At 35.8% G+C, this 20,148-nt stretch overlaps 1 protein-coding gene across 1 annotated transcript; it reads right to left on the bottom strand.

Moving 5' to 3' along the window:
* Positions 1 to 943: 943 nt before the first annotated feature.
* On the bottom strand, positions 944 to 19,174 carry CCDC172 (coiled-coil domain containing 172). Its single transcript, XM_059850785.1, has 8 exons — positions 19,096 to 19,174; positions 18,831 to 18,916; positions 15,573 to 15,689; positions 14,022 to 14,187; positions 11,978 to 12,079; positions 11,245 to 11,347; positions 1,816 to 1,903; positions 944 to 976 (listed from the first exon to the last, which is right to left on the bottom strand). Exons 1-8 carry the CDS (start codon positions 19,172 to 19,174, stop codon positions 944 to 946), a joined length of 774 nt encoding a protein of 257 aa, XP_059706768.1.
* Between the last annotated feature and the right edge of the window lie 974 nt (positions 19,175 to 20,148).

Raw genomic sequence — 20,148 nt, 5'->3', positions numbered from 1 at the left:
CAAAGAGCAATTATCCAGCCCAGCCCCAGGTGGGAAACATTGAGAAATAGTTGTACATGCAGTGGGATGTGATGAGACCGTGGCCACAGAGAGGACTGAGGTTGAGCAGGGTGAATGCTCTTACATGGTTTTACTGTAAGCACCTGAATGATAAAGTCAGTTCCCACTGTGGGGCTGGGAATTGCTGTTACATTATACATCCTACGTGCTGGAGTGAATAGGGATTCTGATTCAACACAAATTCTGCACCAATCCTCTAGGAATGGGAACTTTTATTTTAGAATAAGGTTTTATCTTTGCTCTCAAGCGCTGAAGTTGAGCACCCAGTATTTTGTGGGTTGTGGGAGAGGGAGAAAAGATTTTCTTTTTTGTGTTATCAGAAGGCAAGTGCTAAGTCATAGTTTGGTTTACCACCACTGGAGGTACCTAGAGCTCAGTAGATCTGCAGACTTTTCTGGACTGTCAAGCTGTGTTGCTGGAGCTGAGCTATTTCAGGGAGTTCATTACAGAATTACGTTGTTGAGGAATAAATGAAATAGTCACAGCTCCTGTTAAGAGTTATTGATGGTAATAGCAGTCTTCCTCTCAAATAAGACCATACCACTACCTTTAAAAATAGGAGACCATTCTTGTGAAAAATAGTACATAAAGAATAGAGCTAGAAATGTAGGAACTGAGCTTTAGGTGTAGCTTACCAGGTACTGTGATCCATGGGCCATAAAGAGGAACCTATAGAGGGATAGCTGTTAAATGTGAAGATAAAACACGAACCTTCCCTCACTTTTAAATGAATCAAATTTTATTTTAATGAAAAGTAAAGGCAGATACAAAGTGTGAATTAATCAAACAGAAAATAGAAGCAAATCTGATGGAACCGGAGTAAAACAATTTCAAAATTCTCAGACTTGTTCTATCACACTCCATATTATATACCACATATAATTCATTTCTCTGAAGACTTCTTTTGTGATAAATTCTGGAAAAGAAAAAGAATGGAATTGTAGAAAATGAAATACTATTTTGACTATAGTATTTTTTACAGAGAAATTTTTAAACATTGAACTGTTTTATTTTTCTTTCTGAAAAAACTAATAAAAAAAACAAAGTACAAGTAAGTTACATTACTTCAACAGAAACTTGAAACTGATTATAAGAGTGAGTAATGCAAATTTCTCAGGACTGTCGTTTTGCTTGATGGTAGTGGTAGCTGTGTCTTTGTACAGCTCAATCAGGGGCTCTAAAATGAACCTTTAAAGCCTCTTTGTTCCCCAAAAGGGACTTCAAAATATTTTTTCTCTTTGTATTGTGACACAGACTGACAATCAAGAAATTTGAAGTTAGGATTGACATTCAGAAAAAAACATGTTTTAGTAAGTTTTTGTAAGGAATTTTTGAGTGGACAAAATAAAATACTAGATGAAAGGATGTTATTATCATCTTTTTTCTCCATACTTCTATCTTCCATTTAACTGGCAGCTGGAAGTAAAGGTTAATTTAGCTCCTAAATGCATAATCTTTTGCAGCTTTCAGTAAACTAACAATTTATATAAGTTCCCCCCCAGTACATCTTTCTTGTGCTAAAAGCACATCTTTAAATTCTTCTTTGTGCTTTCCTTTTGTGTAAAAATTATATTCCTGGACATTTGGAAATAAGCTGAAACAAATGAATATTGGAGCGTGTCTGCATCAAGAGAATACCTAGGCATGTGCATAGCATAAAAAACTGCTTATCTAAAACCACTGCTAATCATCCTAAAGGACACTTTTAAAAATAAAATTATAAAACACTTCAAATATATAATAAAAATGGCATACCATTTGTAGAATTTCAATTTCTGTTTGAAGAGTCTCACAGACACTTTCCCAATTATCATCTTTGCATTTTTCCAACTCTTTCTTAAGTCTGTGTCCAAAAGCAAATAAATTTTCAGATCAGAGAACTGTTGCTAGGTAACTTTTTTTTCAGCTTTGGTCTCAATTCTCAATTTGACTTGTGTAAGAAAAGCCTCATTGATCTATTTTCCTAGTCAGGATTTAAGTTTGCTAGTTAGACAAATTTCTGGACTGTGTTGTTTCCATAAACTGTGAAAGATATATGGCCTCACTAGTCATCATTTTCCTTATTTAAACACATGAATTGGAATGGTGACACTTAGAAAGTACCATATGCTACTGTTCTTATCTCTCCTGGGTATCTTCCTGTAGCCTCTGCTGTGGACAGAATGCTGGATTAGATGGGTGCTCTGCTGCCCCTGTGCCAGCATTGCTCCACACCCCTCTACAAACTCCAGAGCTTTTGTTCCTCTTCTCTCCCCCCTGCTCCCACTATTCCTCAGCACTTACTGTTTGCCAGTACTCTCAGCCAGGAGTTCTCCAACTTTTCTACAATAAGGATTACTCTTATTATAGATATTTCTCCATTCAAAAGATAGTTTAGTCCTGCTAAAAGGACTCAGCTCTGCACATCAGTGACTGTAGTGGTTTAAATTAATACTTGGTAGACCCAGAGAAATCTCTGGCAGAGCTTTCAGAAGTCTGATAAATACAAGGTGATGAGATTATACTGGTTCTTTTCATGGCTGTCAGAAGAAAAGCATAATGACAAAGATAAAGTTGTTTACCCTTAATACAGTTTCAGGAAACAATCTGAATGTTCTGGAACATACAAACAGACTGAAAATATTCTGCTTGTCATGAAATAGCTAAACCAATGCATCAAAGCAGGACCTTGTTTCTTCTGAAGTTGAAACAGAAGGTAGCAACTATTTTTGCTTTTACATACTATAACAGACAATAAATTATTTGACCTTGCTATAGAGATGTACCTCTTTAGCTGTCCTAGTGCAAAGTGAGTTGGTTTTCTACACAAAAATGGCTTTATTAAAAGGTGTATCTTTAAATACAGCAATAGCTGAGTCACTAGGCAGCTTTAGAATAACAGACTAAGACTGGACTGGAAGTTAATTTTGCTGTTCCTGTGGAAAATGCAAATATCTTACCATCAATATGGAAAAAGCATGAGCTCTATGTGCTTGCCTTATAAAGGAGTAAATGTCTCTTCTTTCAGAAATATTTCTCATAACAATAATCAAAAAGGGAACTTTGAACTGTGCTTTAAGAAATGAAATTTTCAGTGCACTGTAGTACATTGTTAGTTTTCAGTCCATTTCATTGAGAGAAGTTCACTTCAAGGTCTAGGATCAGCTTGTGATCTAGATTAAATCTGCTTAACTTCATTGCCTTGTCTCTGCCTTTTCTCTCTGTGTTCTCTGCTAGTGTGATATTAGGACCTTAATTTGCTTGGGACAAACAAAAGCCCTACTAAGTTTAATTTACCTTAGGAAAAGACAGAGTCTGCTGGTCTCAGAGAAAATGCTCTCCCATTGTCTGTCACACTGTAAAACTGATGCACAGCCTGTTTGCCTCTTGGTAGCTAGGAATGATACCAGTCCATGCTAGGCCCACATGAGGGATAGAACAAGCAGAAGATCAGCAGTAGGAGTTGCTTATTTGTGTCTTGGGATTGTGAATTAATTCCTGTTGATGATGTGCTTTCAAACTAACATTTGGTGTATGGACTTAAAATTTTTATTTCAAATATTTTATAAAAACTTCTAAGGGTAGTGACAGCACAATTCCTTACATAGCATCAGGTAGCGGTGATACAAGATATTCATTCAAATGTGGTGTTTAATTCTTACATTAATCAATTGATTCTGCTTTCAGGTCTTCCTTCTTTCTTATTTAGAAGCTAGATAATTACAGTATGTGCCAGGAATAATATACTCACAAAATAAGAGCTGTCTGTTAGGTTACAGTCTACAAAATTAATGCATTGGAGACGCCTGAGTTACTGAATAAATGATGAAGTTTTACCAGAAGGAATGTGAGACAATGGAACTATTAAAAAAAAATGTTTAACCTGAAAGCAGATTCAGTTTTTTTCATTTTACATTTAAGATAAGCAGGATATTCATATTCATCTTTCCATTATCAGATTGAATGTGCAAACCAATTATTCATGAAACTATACTGTCTCGATGGAAGGCAGGTTTTCTGTCACCTTTGAAAATGGAAAAAGATGTAACTTTTGCTAGAACAAGGATTAATTTGACAATTATACCCTTTTTATGACTATGAAAAAAGGCAGATCTTTTAGGAAAAATAATCTGAAAAATCACATTAGCATTTGGCTCCCCATGTCCTTTGGGTTTGTTTTATTTTTAGCATTTTGTTCTCCTTGCTGACAATAAAATATAGCTTTAAAATAAGTCATTGCACTGGGCTAACAGTGTCTTGGCAAGTCACAGTATCACAGGCTCTAATGAACAGCTGGAGCTGAAATGCCACATTTGCAATAGCTAAAGCTAGCCTTAAATCAAGTAGGTGAGAAAACAACATCAGCATTTTTTGGATGCTAGCTTGTCCTAGACCAAGCTCTGCTATCAATGGCCCATTTTCCATTAGTCTTGAATGCTAGAAGTGACAGAGATGAAGAAGGAGGAGATCACTGAGGATGATCGATTTTGCAGCTCTGAAATGAGCCCAGCTATTAAATGTCATTGGCATTTGTGGTTGATACACATTCTTCTTGAATTTCAGCTCTATATGCACGTGGCAAAGAGGAAAAATAATTTGAAATCAATACATGCTGGTATTATAAATTGAGCTGTGAAGAAAATAATGTTATTGTCAAACAGGTCTCTGTGCAAATCATCCATAGATTCAAATCACTGGATCAAGACTTCAGTATCCAAAACTTACATTCCAAGAATAATTTTCTGTAAAGAGGTGTTAAAGGAGAAATAATTTCTGTAGAAGGTAGGGTTAATATGTGATTTTAGAGTATTTTTTTCTTCTAGTGGGGCTGAAAGACCCTACCTAATTGCTGTTGGAATTGTAGGAGGAGCAGACTGCCTCTTAGTTATGTTTAGCTGACACAAGTGCAAATTTTTTTCCATATTCTCCTTTTTGTCTTTGCCTTGTTTACAACCACCATTTTATTTTTTAATCATAAACTGGAGGGAAAACATTGTGGTGTATTACAAAACAGAATTGTTTGACACCGATACACAGGGCATAGAATCCATGGTACAAAATGAAATTCCTTAAGAAGCTATATATAACTTGAGCACATTTCTTGATTTTCTGGGATTTCATTGTGAACATCAGGAGATGCATTTATCAATGTTTTAAGACTTTATTGGGACTGAAGAAAAGTATTGAAGACTTAAGTTTATTGTCTCAAGCTCCAGTAGAGGTAAGACATTGAGGTAATTCTGTCAGTTCAAGACTGGATTTAAATAATGTATATGTTTCTACAGTGAGAGCAAGATTTTGCTGGTATTTACAATTTGCTGACACTACTAAACAGAATATGCTATTTATACAGTTGGAGAAGTCAATAAATTTCAGACTATTATCAATTGATTGAGGAAGAGAAAAAACAAGTCCTAAATGGAATACAATATCCCAAAACATAAAGTCAAGTACTTGAGTTACACAATTAAATATAAAAGTCTGTGCTTTTGGAGCAGAAGAATAATAAAATTAAGCAAGTGATCTAATAGTAATAATAAAGTCTAGCAAGAAGATGAAACATGAACACAAAGAAGGTACTAGACAGCATAACAATGGAAATCAAATGCAAATGAAAAGAAATTTATCTATTTTAAGTAAAATAAGAAATTTTCTGCTTTTGCTGTCCTGGATAAAATGTTAAGTGTAAAATACATAGTTACCAATGATTAAAGCTTGCATTTTGTGAATGCTGTCAGGCAACTGTTGATAAGAGTAGTTAAAGGTCTTGAAAAGTGTGGTGGTATTTTACCACCATTTATGAATACATAAAACATCACAAGACATATTTAAGGAATATAAATTAATAGGTCAATAAACATGGAAAGGTTAAGGCACACTAAATTAAATTGCACATCTAGGATGAGATTTGCTTTTGTGCAGACAGCAAACCAAAGTTGTGTGGATTATTTTTCATTGGAACTGTAAGAATGAGCTACACAGGAAAGAAAAAATACACAAGCATGTATGTGAGATGTGAAGTGAAATGTGCTTCTAAGGGTCAATAAGATTCCTATTGAAAAGCAGAGAAAGTAAACAGGGGTCAATGGTTCTTCTAATGTTCAAGATAATGTTCAATTATCTTGATTTTCCTATTGGACAAAGAAAATTAGATTTTAATCTGGGTATATTAATACGGCTACTCTATTGCTGAAGTTAGTGTCTCTGTTATGGACTGCTTTCTTCATGTGTATAACAGACTCAGAGCTAAAAAGGATTTAGAATTGTCCTTGTTTCATTCTGCTTTAAGGGGTCTCAATGGTCTGCTCATCTTCCAGGCTGAATGAATCTTTCTTGACAAGTAGGTGAGAGATTTGTACAAAGTATTCTTACACTCTCCTGGTATTTTTTTGGAAAGAACTCTTTCTTTTATCTTGTGCACAGCTATATTTTCTTTTGATGTTTATAGCTGTATTTTGTGCACACAGCATGCTCAGATCTCTCTGCTTCCAAGTACCTGTTATTGAAGTCCTAATTGTGTACAAGTAGATAAACTTACACTCTATACAATCATATTCCTCCTCTTTTTAGTGACTCTTCTGCAAGGTGTAGAGGTTAATTGTTTAAAATAATGTTATCTTGAAATACTTTCTATTCTAAAGTCCTTAATTAAGACCAACTGTGACTGTTGTTACCTTCAAGTCCCAGAATTTTAAATTGCTGACCTATGATTGTTGTTATTATTACTCATTTCTTTACTTATTTTTTCTAATATGTCTTCCCTAAGTTAACTCATAGTTTTTCATGTGGGATAGCATCAAATACTTTATAAATGTCTAGATGGGTGGCATTGGAATTTTCTTTGTCTAACCTATCTGTTGTCTTATCAAAGAAAGGCATCATTAGTCAGATTTGATCTGCTTTTTCTAAATCCATTCTACAATTCATAATGGAAAGCTATTTTAACATAATTCAAGCTATAATAGTTCCACTAGGCACTGCTATTAAAAAGAAAAGCTCAAAAAATCAATGAGGAGATTGCCATTGAAAAACTCATTTTGAACCACATATATTACTCCAGAGACTGATATTTTGTGATTATAAAATTTAACATCAAATAAATTGCAAAAAAAAAATTAACCCCCCAGAAGAATGCATGGGGCTTAGGCAGTCTGTTGTTTGCATGAACAATTTGTTGAGCTCTAAAGAATATATTTCCTGTATGAAAGAAAAAATTACTTTTTCCTTCATAATTTTGGTAATAGAGTTTCTTTTTCTGGATTATGAAGAATAAGAATACTTTTTGTTTAGATTTAGACATGTATAAAAAGCTGTGAACTATTTACAAAGTAAGCAGATTTCATGCATTTCCTTTCTGCTACTTCTTTTCTGAAGCAGAAGAGAAATTCAGGTTTCAAAGAAGCATTTTATCCTTATTCTACCTTTTAAATAGGTTGAAAGATATCTATTTTAGGTAGAAATGCTCTGGTTTTAGTCTAAATGAACTTCAACTAGAATTATTTCTAGGCTGTTTTACTTAAGGCAACACAAAAATTTAAAATTAAAATGTGAAAGAGGATAAATAATTAACACAGTAATTACAATGAATATAACAATGAAATACCATAGTTAGGAATTTACTGATATCAGTTAGTCTCTGTTTGACTCCTGCATTGTTCCACTTAAGTGATGTTACTTGCTACCTGCCAGGGAAATGGGACTCTAGAGAGCTGATGCCAAAGTTCTTTCCTGCAGTTTTGTGTTTGAGGATGGCATTGGCAGAACAGATGATTAAAACAAGGCTTTTGATCTTAATTGCAGCTCTCTTTAGGGGAAAAAAAAAAAACAAAAAAACTAAACAAACCAACAACCCAAAACCCAAAAAAAAAAAAAAAAAAAGGAAAAAGAAAAAGCCCTATTTTCTTAAAATTTTCTCTGAATTATGCACTTGTATCATGAGACTTGCATTTTCCAAGGTGCCTGCTAATTACATCTGTGCTTAACATTACAATTCTGGTTGGATTTTTTCTGCATTCAGTGTGGTTCAGGACAAGCCTCTATAGCAGCTCCAACAGCTGCTGGAATTACTGGTGTGTGCTTCTCATGACCCTTTGCAATTCTTTGATGGATTTCAGAGAAATTTTATGAAACTGCAGACGTGGTATGGGGCATTTTTCTCAGATCAAAGATGAATTGCTGTAATTTGAATTAGCTGGCTATGCTGTTCAGCTGAAATGCAATTTACTTTTAGATATATACTTAATTGCAATGAAGATTCTTGCCTTGCCAGCTACTTTTGATATTGATTTTTAAGCTAGGACTAGGGATGTGATACAGTAACAGACTTGCAGGGTGATCTGGGAGCTACATATATCAGGTTATTGATGCTGACTGTCTCTCATGTTTGTTCTAAGGAAGCATCAAAAAAACGGTATTTTTACCTCTTAGAGTGGTGTGGTTTCCAGCTCTGTAAAAAATAAAATCAGATTTTGTGCTATTTCATAGGAAAAAAATGTATTTCTGACCCACATTACGTGGGTCAAAATATTATCTTTATGTGTAATAAAAATGATTTTCAGTGAAAAACTAGAATTCTATTCTTGCAATAAACTCTGTATGGGGATAAAAAACCTGATCTTGTTAGGCTAAAAAGAGTTGTTTCTCAGACATAGAAGGTTCAATCACATTGATTTTAACATGACCAAAATTGACTCCTGTTAAGATATACACAAGTATATGAGTATGTCTCGAGAAGGAGAACCTCCAAGGATGAAAACTTTGCAACCTCTCTGAGCAAGCTTTGCCTCCTCATGATAAAAATGCTTTTTCCTTAAATTCACTCTAAATCCTCTTGTTTCAACTTCTGCTTTTTGCCTTTTGTTCTCTTGCTGTGCAGCACTGTGCAGATTCTGGCTCCATCCTCTTGATGATACAGAGGTACCAGAGAGTGATCAGATACTCTCCAGGGGACTATTTATATGCTGCACAATTTACAGTGTCTAACACTTTAAATCCCCTTTCATTCTCTTAATTCAGTAGTCCAAACCAAGAAGAGATGAGCAGGCTTTGTTAAACTGAAAAAAAAAAAAAAACCAACCCAAACAACTGCTAGAGTTGTATGAGACTGATAAAGTTTGGGGTGGCTCTAAAGAGCCCAGCAGTGGCATAGAGAGGCAGACAAATGAGGATTGTCTGCTTGGCTCCACTGAGAAGCAGAATCTATTAGTGCTGACATGGAAATACAGCAGCACAGCTCTATTGCTTCTGGCATCTGAGTTAACTTTTTCAGGGCTATCTCTCTCTATGAAGCATTGAGCTTTTCTGATCAAAAGCAACTGCAAGATAAAAATATGATTTAGGCAAATCTGTCTTAAACTTTTTCCAGTATCTGAAATGAAAAAAGTTCCAATTTTAAGTAAATGTGTTCAGTGTATTACTAGACTTCAAGAAGGGTTTGCATTTTGTGATAGTGGTAATAGCACAGGAGCACTTTATTTTTTGCACTACATGCAATTATCAAATAATGTTAGCTTATCTTGACCATAAAAGGAGGCATTTCATAAATAAGAAAATCTCATCATCCTTCTTGCCTTGGTTGTAAATGACACTTGCTGATTTTGTAGTTAATAGAATTTAATATGTTTTATCCAGTTTTTCACCCAGAGAAAACCAAAGTGTTGTTCTGAAGAGCTGTGAGTTAATTTCATTGCCTAGAAAGACACACATGGATTTGCCTGATCCTTAGGATCTCAGTGGCAGAGGTGGGATTAAAAGTATGGTAATGCTGGCTACTTCTGTATCTTCCACATAGGAAACGTATAGAAAACTAATTACACAAATTTTGGATATTCAGTGGCATCATGGCAGTAAACTATTCCAAGGGAAGTATGTTAGTTGGAAGGAAGCTGACAGCCTCGTGTATCACCAACCCCAATATATCATGATTGAATGAATAATGTAAAGGAGTGAAATATAATGTGCTGTCCTGGAGAATCGTTACTGTTATTATTATTTACACTGTGTCTTCTATGTATATGTTGAATGCAAATTTTTTGCTACTGTATGCAGGATTGTGAGCTAATTAATTTTTATGCTGAGGGGATTTTGGCCATGTCTCAACACCGTGTAAGAGGTTGAAGAAAGTTAGTAATAGGGCTGATATATCATTTTCTTTCAAAAACTGATATTCAGCAAAAAATGGGTCATTACCAAATCGTCTTTCAGAAAATTGCTCAGGGTTCTCTGCAAAGTTATAACTTTCCATTGAAAGTTTTCAGATAAAAAAAAATCCCCACTATATTTATTTTTTTTTGTCAAAAGCTTAGGGATATATAAGAAAAAACCCTGTGATGGTAATATAAGTTGTGTTTGCCTTAATTTTTTCTTAGAGAATCTTTTGGCCTAGCTTTATAAGGAGGAGTTCCTTTGCATCATCTCGGAATTATTTTTGAATATTCCCAGGTACTTCCATCTGGACTATCATAAAATAGGAAAAAGGTGGTCAATTCTGTGATATAGGGATTTCTGCATTCAGAGATTAAAAAAAAACAAAACCAAAAAACAAATTAATATTTTCTCTGAAGTGAAAACCTTGTGTTTCATTTAAACAAACTGACAAGAAATGAAGTGTCACCACTTAGTTCCTGAGAAGAAAACTTCACTGTTAAGGGAGACTGTGCAAGGTCTTCTCTTCTATCTCGGTTAAGTCTTCAAAAATTTTTTTTAAACCAGCTTAATTAGAAGGCAAACTAGAACTGATAGCAGAGACATAGAGAAAACAAATCTGCATTTAGTTGCTCCAATAGAGGCCCCAGCTACCCAAGGAGGTTACTTTGGCCAGCCCAGTCCATTGCAATGGACTCTGCACAGCCAGGCAGGAGAAATAAGTTTAGCACTGGGTAATTCCTCAGTGCTTTGTGCACCACCACCATTTCTACAGGACCTCAGGAACTGATCTTCCACCCAAGCAACAGCAGCTTGTCCTGGCTCTGGGTTTGTCTGACAGCCCTGCAAACACTTGCAGTTTTGGGTTCATTGGGGTGTGGTTGTAAGGGTGAAAAGCTGCAATCAACAACAGGACTTGGGGCTGACTAATAAAAAATGAATGGTTCTGCTGATTTCAGAAGGAATGTTGTACATGGAAGGTAAAATAGTCATTTTTACCAGGACTAGACTTCAGTTACACTCCTAAAATTCAATTAAGAACTAATTATGTGAGGCTTTTACCTTAAACATTCAGGATCAGTCTGAGGTTTTTCAGTGACTTGGACTTTTTCTGCTTCTAAATCTTTTGTCATTCTTTCTGCTTCCCTGATTACTTTCTCAAGGTCTAAACATGAAATCAGAATTACCCTATAAATATACATTAATCATCCATATTCAAAGACCTACATATTCTAAATTTATATTTTCTAGTATTTCTTCATGAAACTTTTTGAAGGGTAAAGGCATCTAAATAAATTAGGTTTTTTTTATTATTTTAATCACATATTGCAATCTAGAAAATTTCACTCCTTTTCCCAAACAATTTAGGACCATATTTACTGCTTTTCTTAGCTCTTACTGTGACACATTACCTAGATATTGGTAAAAAAAGATACTAAACCACTCATTTGCATTATTTTAAACAATATTTATGTTGACTTTAAGTTCTTTAAAACATTAAATTCTACATTTAAGTAGATGACTTACCAGCAAAAGCAAAACTTTCTTTCATGTTTGCAGCTCATGATTCAGCAGATCTCTGGACCTCAGTATCAATGACATTTAAATAAAATCTCATTGAAATCCATATTATTTGTTATAATCACGTTTAAAAACAATGTATTGCATATTGCAAAAATAAATTAAAATATTGTTACTATGATTCCTTTTGTTGGAGAAAATTGACAGACAACATTTTTCAAAAGCATTTGTTAAGCCAGAAATAATTATTGCAAGAAATAGTTATCAGACACACCTTTGAGCTCACTTTGGAGAGTAAATAAATCCTGCTTTAATTCATTCTTCTGCAGCTGGAGTGCATTTAACTGAACATTTTTATGTTCCATTGACTCCATTTCTAAGAAAAAATATGTTTTAAATTAAAATGCATTGCAGTTTTAGCATTCATGATACAATCTTAAATATTCTTAACTACTTCTACCAATCTTCAGCTAGTCAAAAGAACCTTAAGTATAAAAAAAAAATAAACTAAAATAATTCATGTATAACACAGTTCACAGGAAATTATGTCATATAATGCATTCATAGCTATGAAAGAAAATTATTTTTTAATGTTATTGAGCTGTTCAACATATTTTGTTGTCTGGGCATAAAAAGAATGTTTTGCTTTACAGTTAATTCAGCTATAAAGAAAGGAAGATGACTGATTGAATAGGTGGAGATCAGACATCTCTCAGCAGGACTGAAAAAAAACCCCTTCTTAGTATTTTTGGTGTTAAATATATTTGAACCTTACTATTAGACAGCATCTGGAATTAATTGTGATTGTTTTTCTACCAATTGGAGGTCCTCACATAACTTCCTTGTTATGAGTTGCTTAAACTTTTCACTTCAGAGTTGTCAGTGTGCCCAGGAGTGTAGCAAGCAAAAAGACAGACAACTTGTGCCTCAAGAAAGGTGCAATTAAAGGATTGAACTGAGATGGCAACTGAACTTTGAGAAGAATTTTGGTCACCCTCCAGGTACTACAGATCATTTAACTGCCCAGCTCTGCCTGAATATGTAAAAAAAGCTCAAAGTGGCACTTGACACCAAATAGAGACTTTTCAGTTGTAGATTAGTACCTTAGCCACAGGAAATAAGAAAGAAGGTGTTACCAAGTGCAAGCTCCAGTGAACAGTCATGTCACAGTATCTTTACAGCAGATATGGGGAATTGAAAGTGCTGTTGCTTGACCGATCATGAGGCTGGAATGGACTTTGAGGGGTCACCTACTGCATTCTTCTCCTGAAGGCAGGATCAGCTGCACCTCTTTTTTCTGAAAAATGCTGGTTTGACCTTTTTTTGATAAGCTTTGGTAACGGACACTCCTAATTCCTTTGGTAATGGAATCTTCTAAGGCAGAGAGCTTCAGCTGTCCACTGTTCTTAGAAAGATTCCTAAGCTGTCAGACAGACTCTCCCTTGTTGTGCTTTACACTTGTTACTTTTTATTCAGTTCACTACAGGTATAGAGAATATATTTATTTCCTTTCTACAGGATACTTATACGATTTGAAGATATTTATACAATTTATTTATACTTATACAATTTGAAAGATATTCGTCTTTCATCAGTCTTCTCCTTAATAGCTTAAATAGTAACAATTCTTTCATTTTCTTCCTTCTCATGTGCTCCAGAATTCTGATCACTCTCACTGATCCTATGTGGATTCTCTCCAACTGGTCCATACTTTTTTTTTAAGTTTAAGATCAAAATGAGATGCACAACACTCCAGTTCAGAGCTTAACTGCCCCAAATAGAGTGAGGAATTATTTTCATGTGTTAGAGGTCAGAATTCTGTTTGTGTCTCAGTGTGGTGTTGGCATTCTGATGTTGTTGACTCATGTTCAGCCTGTGATCCATGACGACCCCAAATTCCTTGTGGAAGGACTGCCCTGCAGTGTGACCCCGTGCTCTGAGAGATCCCATACTCTGTACCTTTACTGAAATTCAAGCTCCACTGTGGCAGTGAAGAACCAGTCCTACAGGATATCTGTGTATACAATTCTTTTGAAGCTAAGGAAATGCTCAACCACAGGTGATTCTAATCCTAATTCAGTGGCTGTGTACGACTGTGAGCTCTGTGCTGGCTGAATTAGACACTGGGAGCTGCCTCCTTAGGTTGGCTCCTTCTCCTCACAGTGCTCACATCAGAAAGGCTGAAGAGGATAAGGAACAGAAGAGCCTTTAATTATGCTTGGTATGTCAGACCACACTTTCAGTTCAGTTCTAAACAGCTGTATTTTATCAATTTGTGTTAATCCAAGATAAACTGGTTTAATATATATAAGGCTTACCGTTTTTCAACAGAGCTGCCTCATTCTCTAAATCACTTATTTCAGTCTTGACTTTCTTTTTAATGAGAAGTTCCCTATTACTTGTTAGTCCATATTCATTGTTAAACTCTGTTATTTCTCTAGTAAAATTATCTTCCTCTTCAGAAATTTTTCTCTTTGCATCTGCCTAAAAAAACGAAAGGGAAGACTGAATATTCAAGTTAAAAAAATGAAAGTCTTTGCTAAGCTAGGCAGACTGAGACACACAGTTTCTTTTTATCTGAAATCTGCAGTAGGAAAGTAAATAAAATTTTAAAATGTGAAAGTAAAGAAAATATTTACTTTTTCTTATAAGAGCTACAGCTCTGTCATTATGCCAGTTGTTTTTAACTTTCTTTTCCCCTGCAAAAATGAAGGGTCTATTCTTGATAACAGAGCATTAAAAAAATCACTACATTATGTTATAGACTCGAACCAGCAGATTTTCAGTTCAACTCCTATATTGAAATTAGAAAATTCTGTTTGAAGCCACTAGCATAGTAAGGCAGCTCTTTTTCTCTAGCTTGTTGTTAAACTAAATAAAAATGTTGTTCAACCTTCTGCAGAATGCAGATGGACTTTAACTCCCTTTACCTACAGTGCTATTGTTGATAGAAAATCACTGTTCAATTTTCTGGGAAAAAATATTCAAAAGAGTAAGGTTATATTAAATTTCTTCTAAGAAGTCTTAATTGATGGTTAAATTAAATGAAATTACCCCTATACAGGAAAAAAGAAACGATAACTTATATATCAAACTACACACATATACTGAGAATACTTTGGGTGATGCAGAACTATGACTAAAGTTAAAAAGATATCTGCCTAAAGATTTAGGTTTAATACTGTTTAAATTTTAAACATCCAGCTTTGTGCTAGATGTTTAAAATTTAGCTCTGCTTATTTGAAGGCTAAATACGTATGCAGAAAAAAACTGCTCCTCTGTGGCATTTCTTCATATGTACAGATCCAAGAAGCCCCAACAAAGTAAGAGGAAGGCAATATTCAGGTTAGCATCTGAGAGAACTGGCAAACTTGTTGTAAGTAGCTACCTTTGAAGAGGTGATGAGGTGTGTCTGGCATCAAAGAGATTGTGTGCTATGTCAGGATTGCTAAACTGTCCACATTCGCTAAAATGTGGTGTGGGCCTCCCTGGGGTTTTCCTTTGATCCTTTTCAATATTTTTTACTGTGGATGAGGCAATCCAATTTAAGGCGAGGCTTCCATAGCTTACTTTTACAAAGGAAATAATCTGTCAGAATTGGAGTTCACTCATACAAGGCCAAACATTAAAAAATTAAGTCAAGAATATAAAATCAGCTTTGGAGATAAAATGCAGCATACACTACCTTAGATGATGGTTTAAATGAAATGTGAGAATTTATCTAAGTTTACGTTGTTACATATACTAATATAAAAAACAATAAAAATTTTCTGATTAAGAGATTAGCTTTTCCAGATTTTCAAATGTTACAGCTGATTGCTCTTGTACAATAGAAAAGAGCTGTGTGAATATCACAGCTGGAAACATACCATGATTTTAAGAAGACTGGTTCTTTGATTAATAAGTTCAGCTTTTTGTTTTTCTAAGCTGTCTTCATGTTTCTTCAGAATTTCTACATTGAACTGCTTTACAGACAGATGCTGAACCTTCCAAAAAGAAATAAAAATATAAAGTTATTGTTTAATTGTTTCATAGACTCTGAAATTGTACACAAGGATCTCGGTCCAGTTTAAAAAGAGCTGGCCCAGCTGCTGGACTAACAAAAGCATAACAGCTCTTTATTTCCCTCAATAACCTTTCAGTATACTGCTAAGATTTTGAAAAGTCTCCTTTCTTTGAAAGACTCACTTAGTGGTGCTCTGTCTATCTAAAATGATATTTTATAATCTGCTAGGTTTAGAAGAAATTTTTTTCAGGAAAAATATTGACCACATGGGATCCTTTAGCCAACAAAATCCACTGTTCTCCATTTCACTGTGTAAAGCTCATCGTGAACCAAATGAGACAATAATATCAGAATAATATCAGGGGGTTTTGGCTAAATGGCTGTACATGTCATCCACTGCAATGCTACTGTGGAGTATGCAAAGGAGAGTGGGATATTTCTCTGCAATTTCTGGAATTTTTAGCTGAAGAAGGGTGATGGGAATTAACTCACTGGTTATTGACAGTTTGATCATAAACCCCCCAAGCCCTAAACCTCAATTTTGCACCTAGGTTTATTTAGAGTTTTATTAATTTTAACTAATAGTTTATCTGATTAGAGGGTATGCTGTTCAACCTCTGCATTTTCAAAATTTGCTGAAGACTTCTCATTTTTCTAGCAAATCTGCTGTATCATCATCTAACCAAAGTGCAGATATGCGGTGGGATAAACTGTAACAATAACAAATAGGAAGCAGCTAAGTGTTGTAGAGTCTTAAAGGAGGAGAATCATTTATTTGATGGAGTGTCAAGTTCTCTTGACTCAGAGCAATGAATAGGGAAAGCAAAGTTAAGATTTGCCCACAGAGAGTAAAGACACAAGTATCAGGAATTAAATTGAACAGTCAAGCTGATTCACAAATGTTTGTGTGTGTAGAAGCAGAAAAAGCCAAGTAAGAGTGATATTACAGTGGTAAAAATGAAAATATTTTAAAGTTAAATAATGCACGATTGTGGAGCGGGCATAGATGAAGTGCATCTGATCAAAGCAGGAAGATAGTGGAATGAAATGCCCAAAGACTGCAATGTGAGAGTTGGAAAGGAAAGGACTAGATTTTTTTCCTCATCCCTGATATGTCCAGAATGCTAAGGTCATGCTTGGCTCAGAATTTATTTTACATATGAATTCAAAGAGTAGGTGGTCTTCCATCACTGTATTTGTAATACTGTACATAACTAGCTTTAGTGTAGTTTCACCAAGATGCCAAAATTCATCTATGCATTTGCAATCAATTTTTTAAAGAAGTCATTGAGCTGCAAACAGCAAATGCTGTAATTTGGGTTCTAATTACATGCTACCTGGTTTTAGAGAAGAGAGGGGAAAATTGCATTTCCTAGGACTCTTTGATTGACCACAGGCAGTGTCTGTGAAATAGATGTCAAAAATCTTCTGAACTCAGTCTCAGTATCTTGGTCAGGCCTCAGCTGCTGAGCATGCTCGTGGTTGGATATGTGTGCTTGTAAAAAACTGCAGTTATTTGGTGTGGGATTAATTGAACAGCATTAGTTGAACAGCATTATTTAATATTATTTGAATTACATGAACTAATGCAGACATATGTAAAGCTAATTCCTGTAGTGAAAAATAAATTACTTTAAATAATGTCAATAACTATATAATCTTTAAACCTGAATACAGACTAATTAAAATGCATTTTTTTATTCCACTACTTTTCTGTATAATTTCCTATCTATAAATGAATCAACATCAGACTAGGCAAGCAAGTAAAATCATTTCTGTGGACATCAGTGAGAATATCATTAATACTGGTCAGTAAAGCACATTAAATTTAATTAGGAATAGTTCTTCAGCTCTTCCCATCAGTAATTTACAATAATGGCTCTACTCTCAGGACCTTCTGTATCTACCACATAAACCTTGATTATAAATCACAATGCATCAATACCAAATTAGTAGTATAAACATAAAATTGTGATATTTGTAAATAACGTTATGAGTAGGACTACTGAGGACTTCACCTAACAAGCAACATCCAGATATAATCTGTGTTGGATAAATAAGTTACTATTTTAAAGCACCTTTGGGCTCTGAGATTGTGGCATGCATAAATGTGAGTGTCTGAATAACTGCCTGCATAATTATAGTCTCAATCTGCAACCAGTAAATATTTGTAAATGAGGTCTATTCTGATCCCTTCTCAGCAATGTTGAGATATATATACACACACACACATATAGATATATATATATATATATAATTTAGTCTGTTACAAAAGGTGGAAGAGACTGTTTTAGGAAGGATGAAAGTCATCCCCCAAACATTTATTTTCCCAACTAGATGAGGCAATCTCCTAAAGGTTCTTGAAATTGTTTATTTAAATGATAGGATCCAACAGCTCTGACTTCAAAGGAGGCTCCACATGCTTTCCTGTTGTGAACACACATTCTGTCTGCACAGACACTTAAGAGCACAGGGGAGAGTATTTAGACTTAATTTTCAGACACAAGCAAATGGATTTTTAAATAATTTGCAACCACAGGTGTTGTTGGTGAAAAACTCTGCAAAACTGGTGGCTTAATCTGAAAATACATCTGCAGTTTGATTAAATGGAAAGAGTAATAAAATCACTAAATAGATTCAGAAACTTTCCTCTGTCTTTGGCCTCCCTAGAAAAACACTTAGGGCTTGTAAGCCTTAACTGTAAGTTCACAGAAAGATGTTCAGTATATGATTCAAGATCCTGTGAAATAAATATAGGGAATGTTTTCATATATTTTCTGTGAAAGACCATTAATAAATGGCATTGGGCAACCAAGGGCTGTGTTCTGCACAGGAGGAAAGTGCTGTAACAAGCTGCAGGACTGTTGGAACAGGGTATGGCCCCAAAAGTCAGCCTGCCCTGACACAGCTGGGGCCAGCCCTAAGGGGGAGATCTGTGGGAGGAAGGATGTTGATGGACACATTTTTAATTCAGAAAGGAACAGTGCAGGTTTCCTCCATGCTGGGCTGCTCAGCAGGTGAAGCACACTCCTGGAAAGTGCTTTTTCCTGAAAGACTAGGTTGTGTATTTGTAAACATAACGTATTTCATCATAATGTACACTATAAATATGCCTGCTCACCTTGGTTTCTAAGTTAATTTTTGCAGCGCTCAGCTCTCCTTTTATTTGGTTAATTTTTTCATAACTTCTATTTATGTCACATTTAGCTGCAAGACAACAAAAACCCGTAAGAGTATGTACTCAGTTTGTAAATCCTCAGTTGTTCCATCCTTATAGAAATGTGCTGGTGGCAAGAACCAGCCACGCTGGCTCTGCCGAGCTTTCCCTGGCAGGAGTCCCCTCAGGACACCCCTGTGGGAATGGGGATGGTGCCCTTGGGGCCGACCTTGCTGGATGAAGCTCCTCTTCTCCCTCGCCTGCTTCTCAGTGAACTGTATGTGCTGGAACAAAGCGTTCAGGTTCATTCCTGGCTTCTCCTGAGGCTCTGTGGGCTCTGTGGGCCGAGCTCGTTGTGAGGGCTCCCCGAGGGTCCCACAGCCCTGCCCTCAGGCCCCGGCCTCGGCCTCCTTAGGCTTGGGACAGAGCTCTGGGGACACGCCTGAGGGGACACAGGGACAAAGAGGGAGGTGAGGGTTTGCCACCCTTTTTGCAGAAAGGGTGGCAAGAGCAAACCTGAAGCAGAGGGGAAGGTGGGTGACTGGGTGGGAGAGCCCTCATGGAAAACAGGGAATGGGAACATGCAGGCAGGGAGGCAGCACAGTAAGAGCAGAAGATGTTTGGTAAGGAAAAAGATGGCACTGAATCATGTCAAACATGGGCACATCTGTCAAGCTGGTTCTGACTCAGGATCTGGGGGTTTTAGTCAAACAACTCTGACTTATTTAATTCTCCAGGACCATGTGCTCCATGCTGGTTTTCTGTCATTCAGAAGCTGTTTTTTTCTCTGCCGCTTCCTTTTTCTATGCAGTGACCACCATCCTTTCTAAATGTTACATCTGCTCAGATTTACTTATCTTTTGAAGACTAATGTCTAACCTGAGAAATTCAGGAAATAAAAACTGCTGTCACACAGGAGAACATGGTCAAGTTGACTCTATGAAACTTACAGAGATCAGACTCAGCTTGGCTGAGTCTCTCATTTCAAGAGCATAAAATGGGCAGTGCTTCTATTCCAGTAAGTCCCAGTAAGCAAAGATCACAACACAGCCCATTTTATGCTCTTTTGGAGCATAATTGTGTAAAAATTTACAATGCTCTGACTTCCTGCAAGGTTCTGGTTTGTACATGACTGGATGGTACACCTGGAAATGTAAGCACCTGGTTGAAAATATAATTCACGTTACAGGGTTTGCTTTTACATCTTGGGAAGGACTGACTACATTCCCTGTGGAGAATAACTATGCGAAGTTTGCCTATTTGCTTTGAGGCAGAAAAAGCC

This window comes from Haemorhous mexicanus, chromosome 7 (genome assembly GCF_027477595.1).
Source record: "Haemorhous mexicanus isolate bHaeMex1 chromosome 7, bHaeMex1.pri, whole genome shotgun sequence".
Lineage (NCBI taxonomy): Eukaryota > Metazoa > Chordata > Aves > Passeriformes > Fringillidae > Haemorhous > Haemorhous mexicanus.
This window is presented reverse-complemented; position numbering and strand designations above follow the sequence as displayed.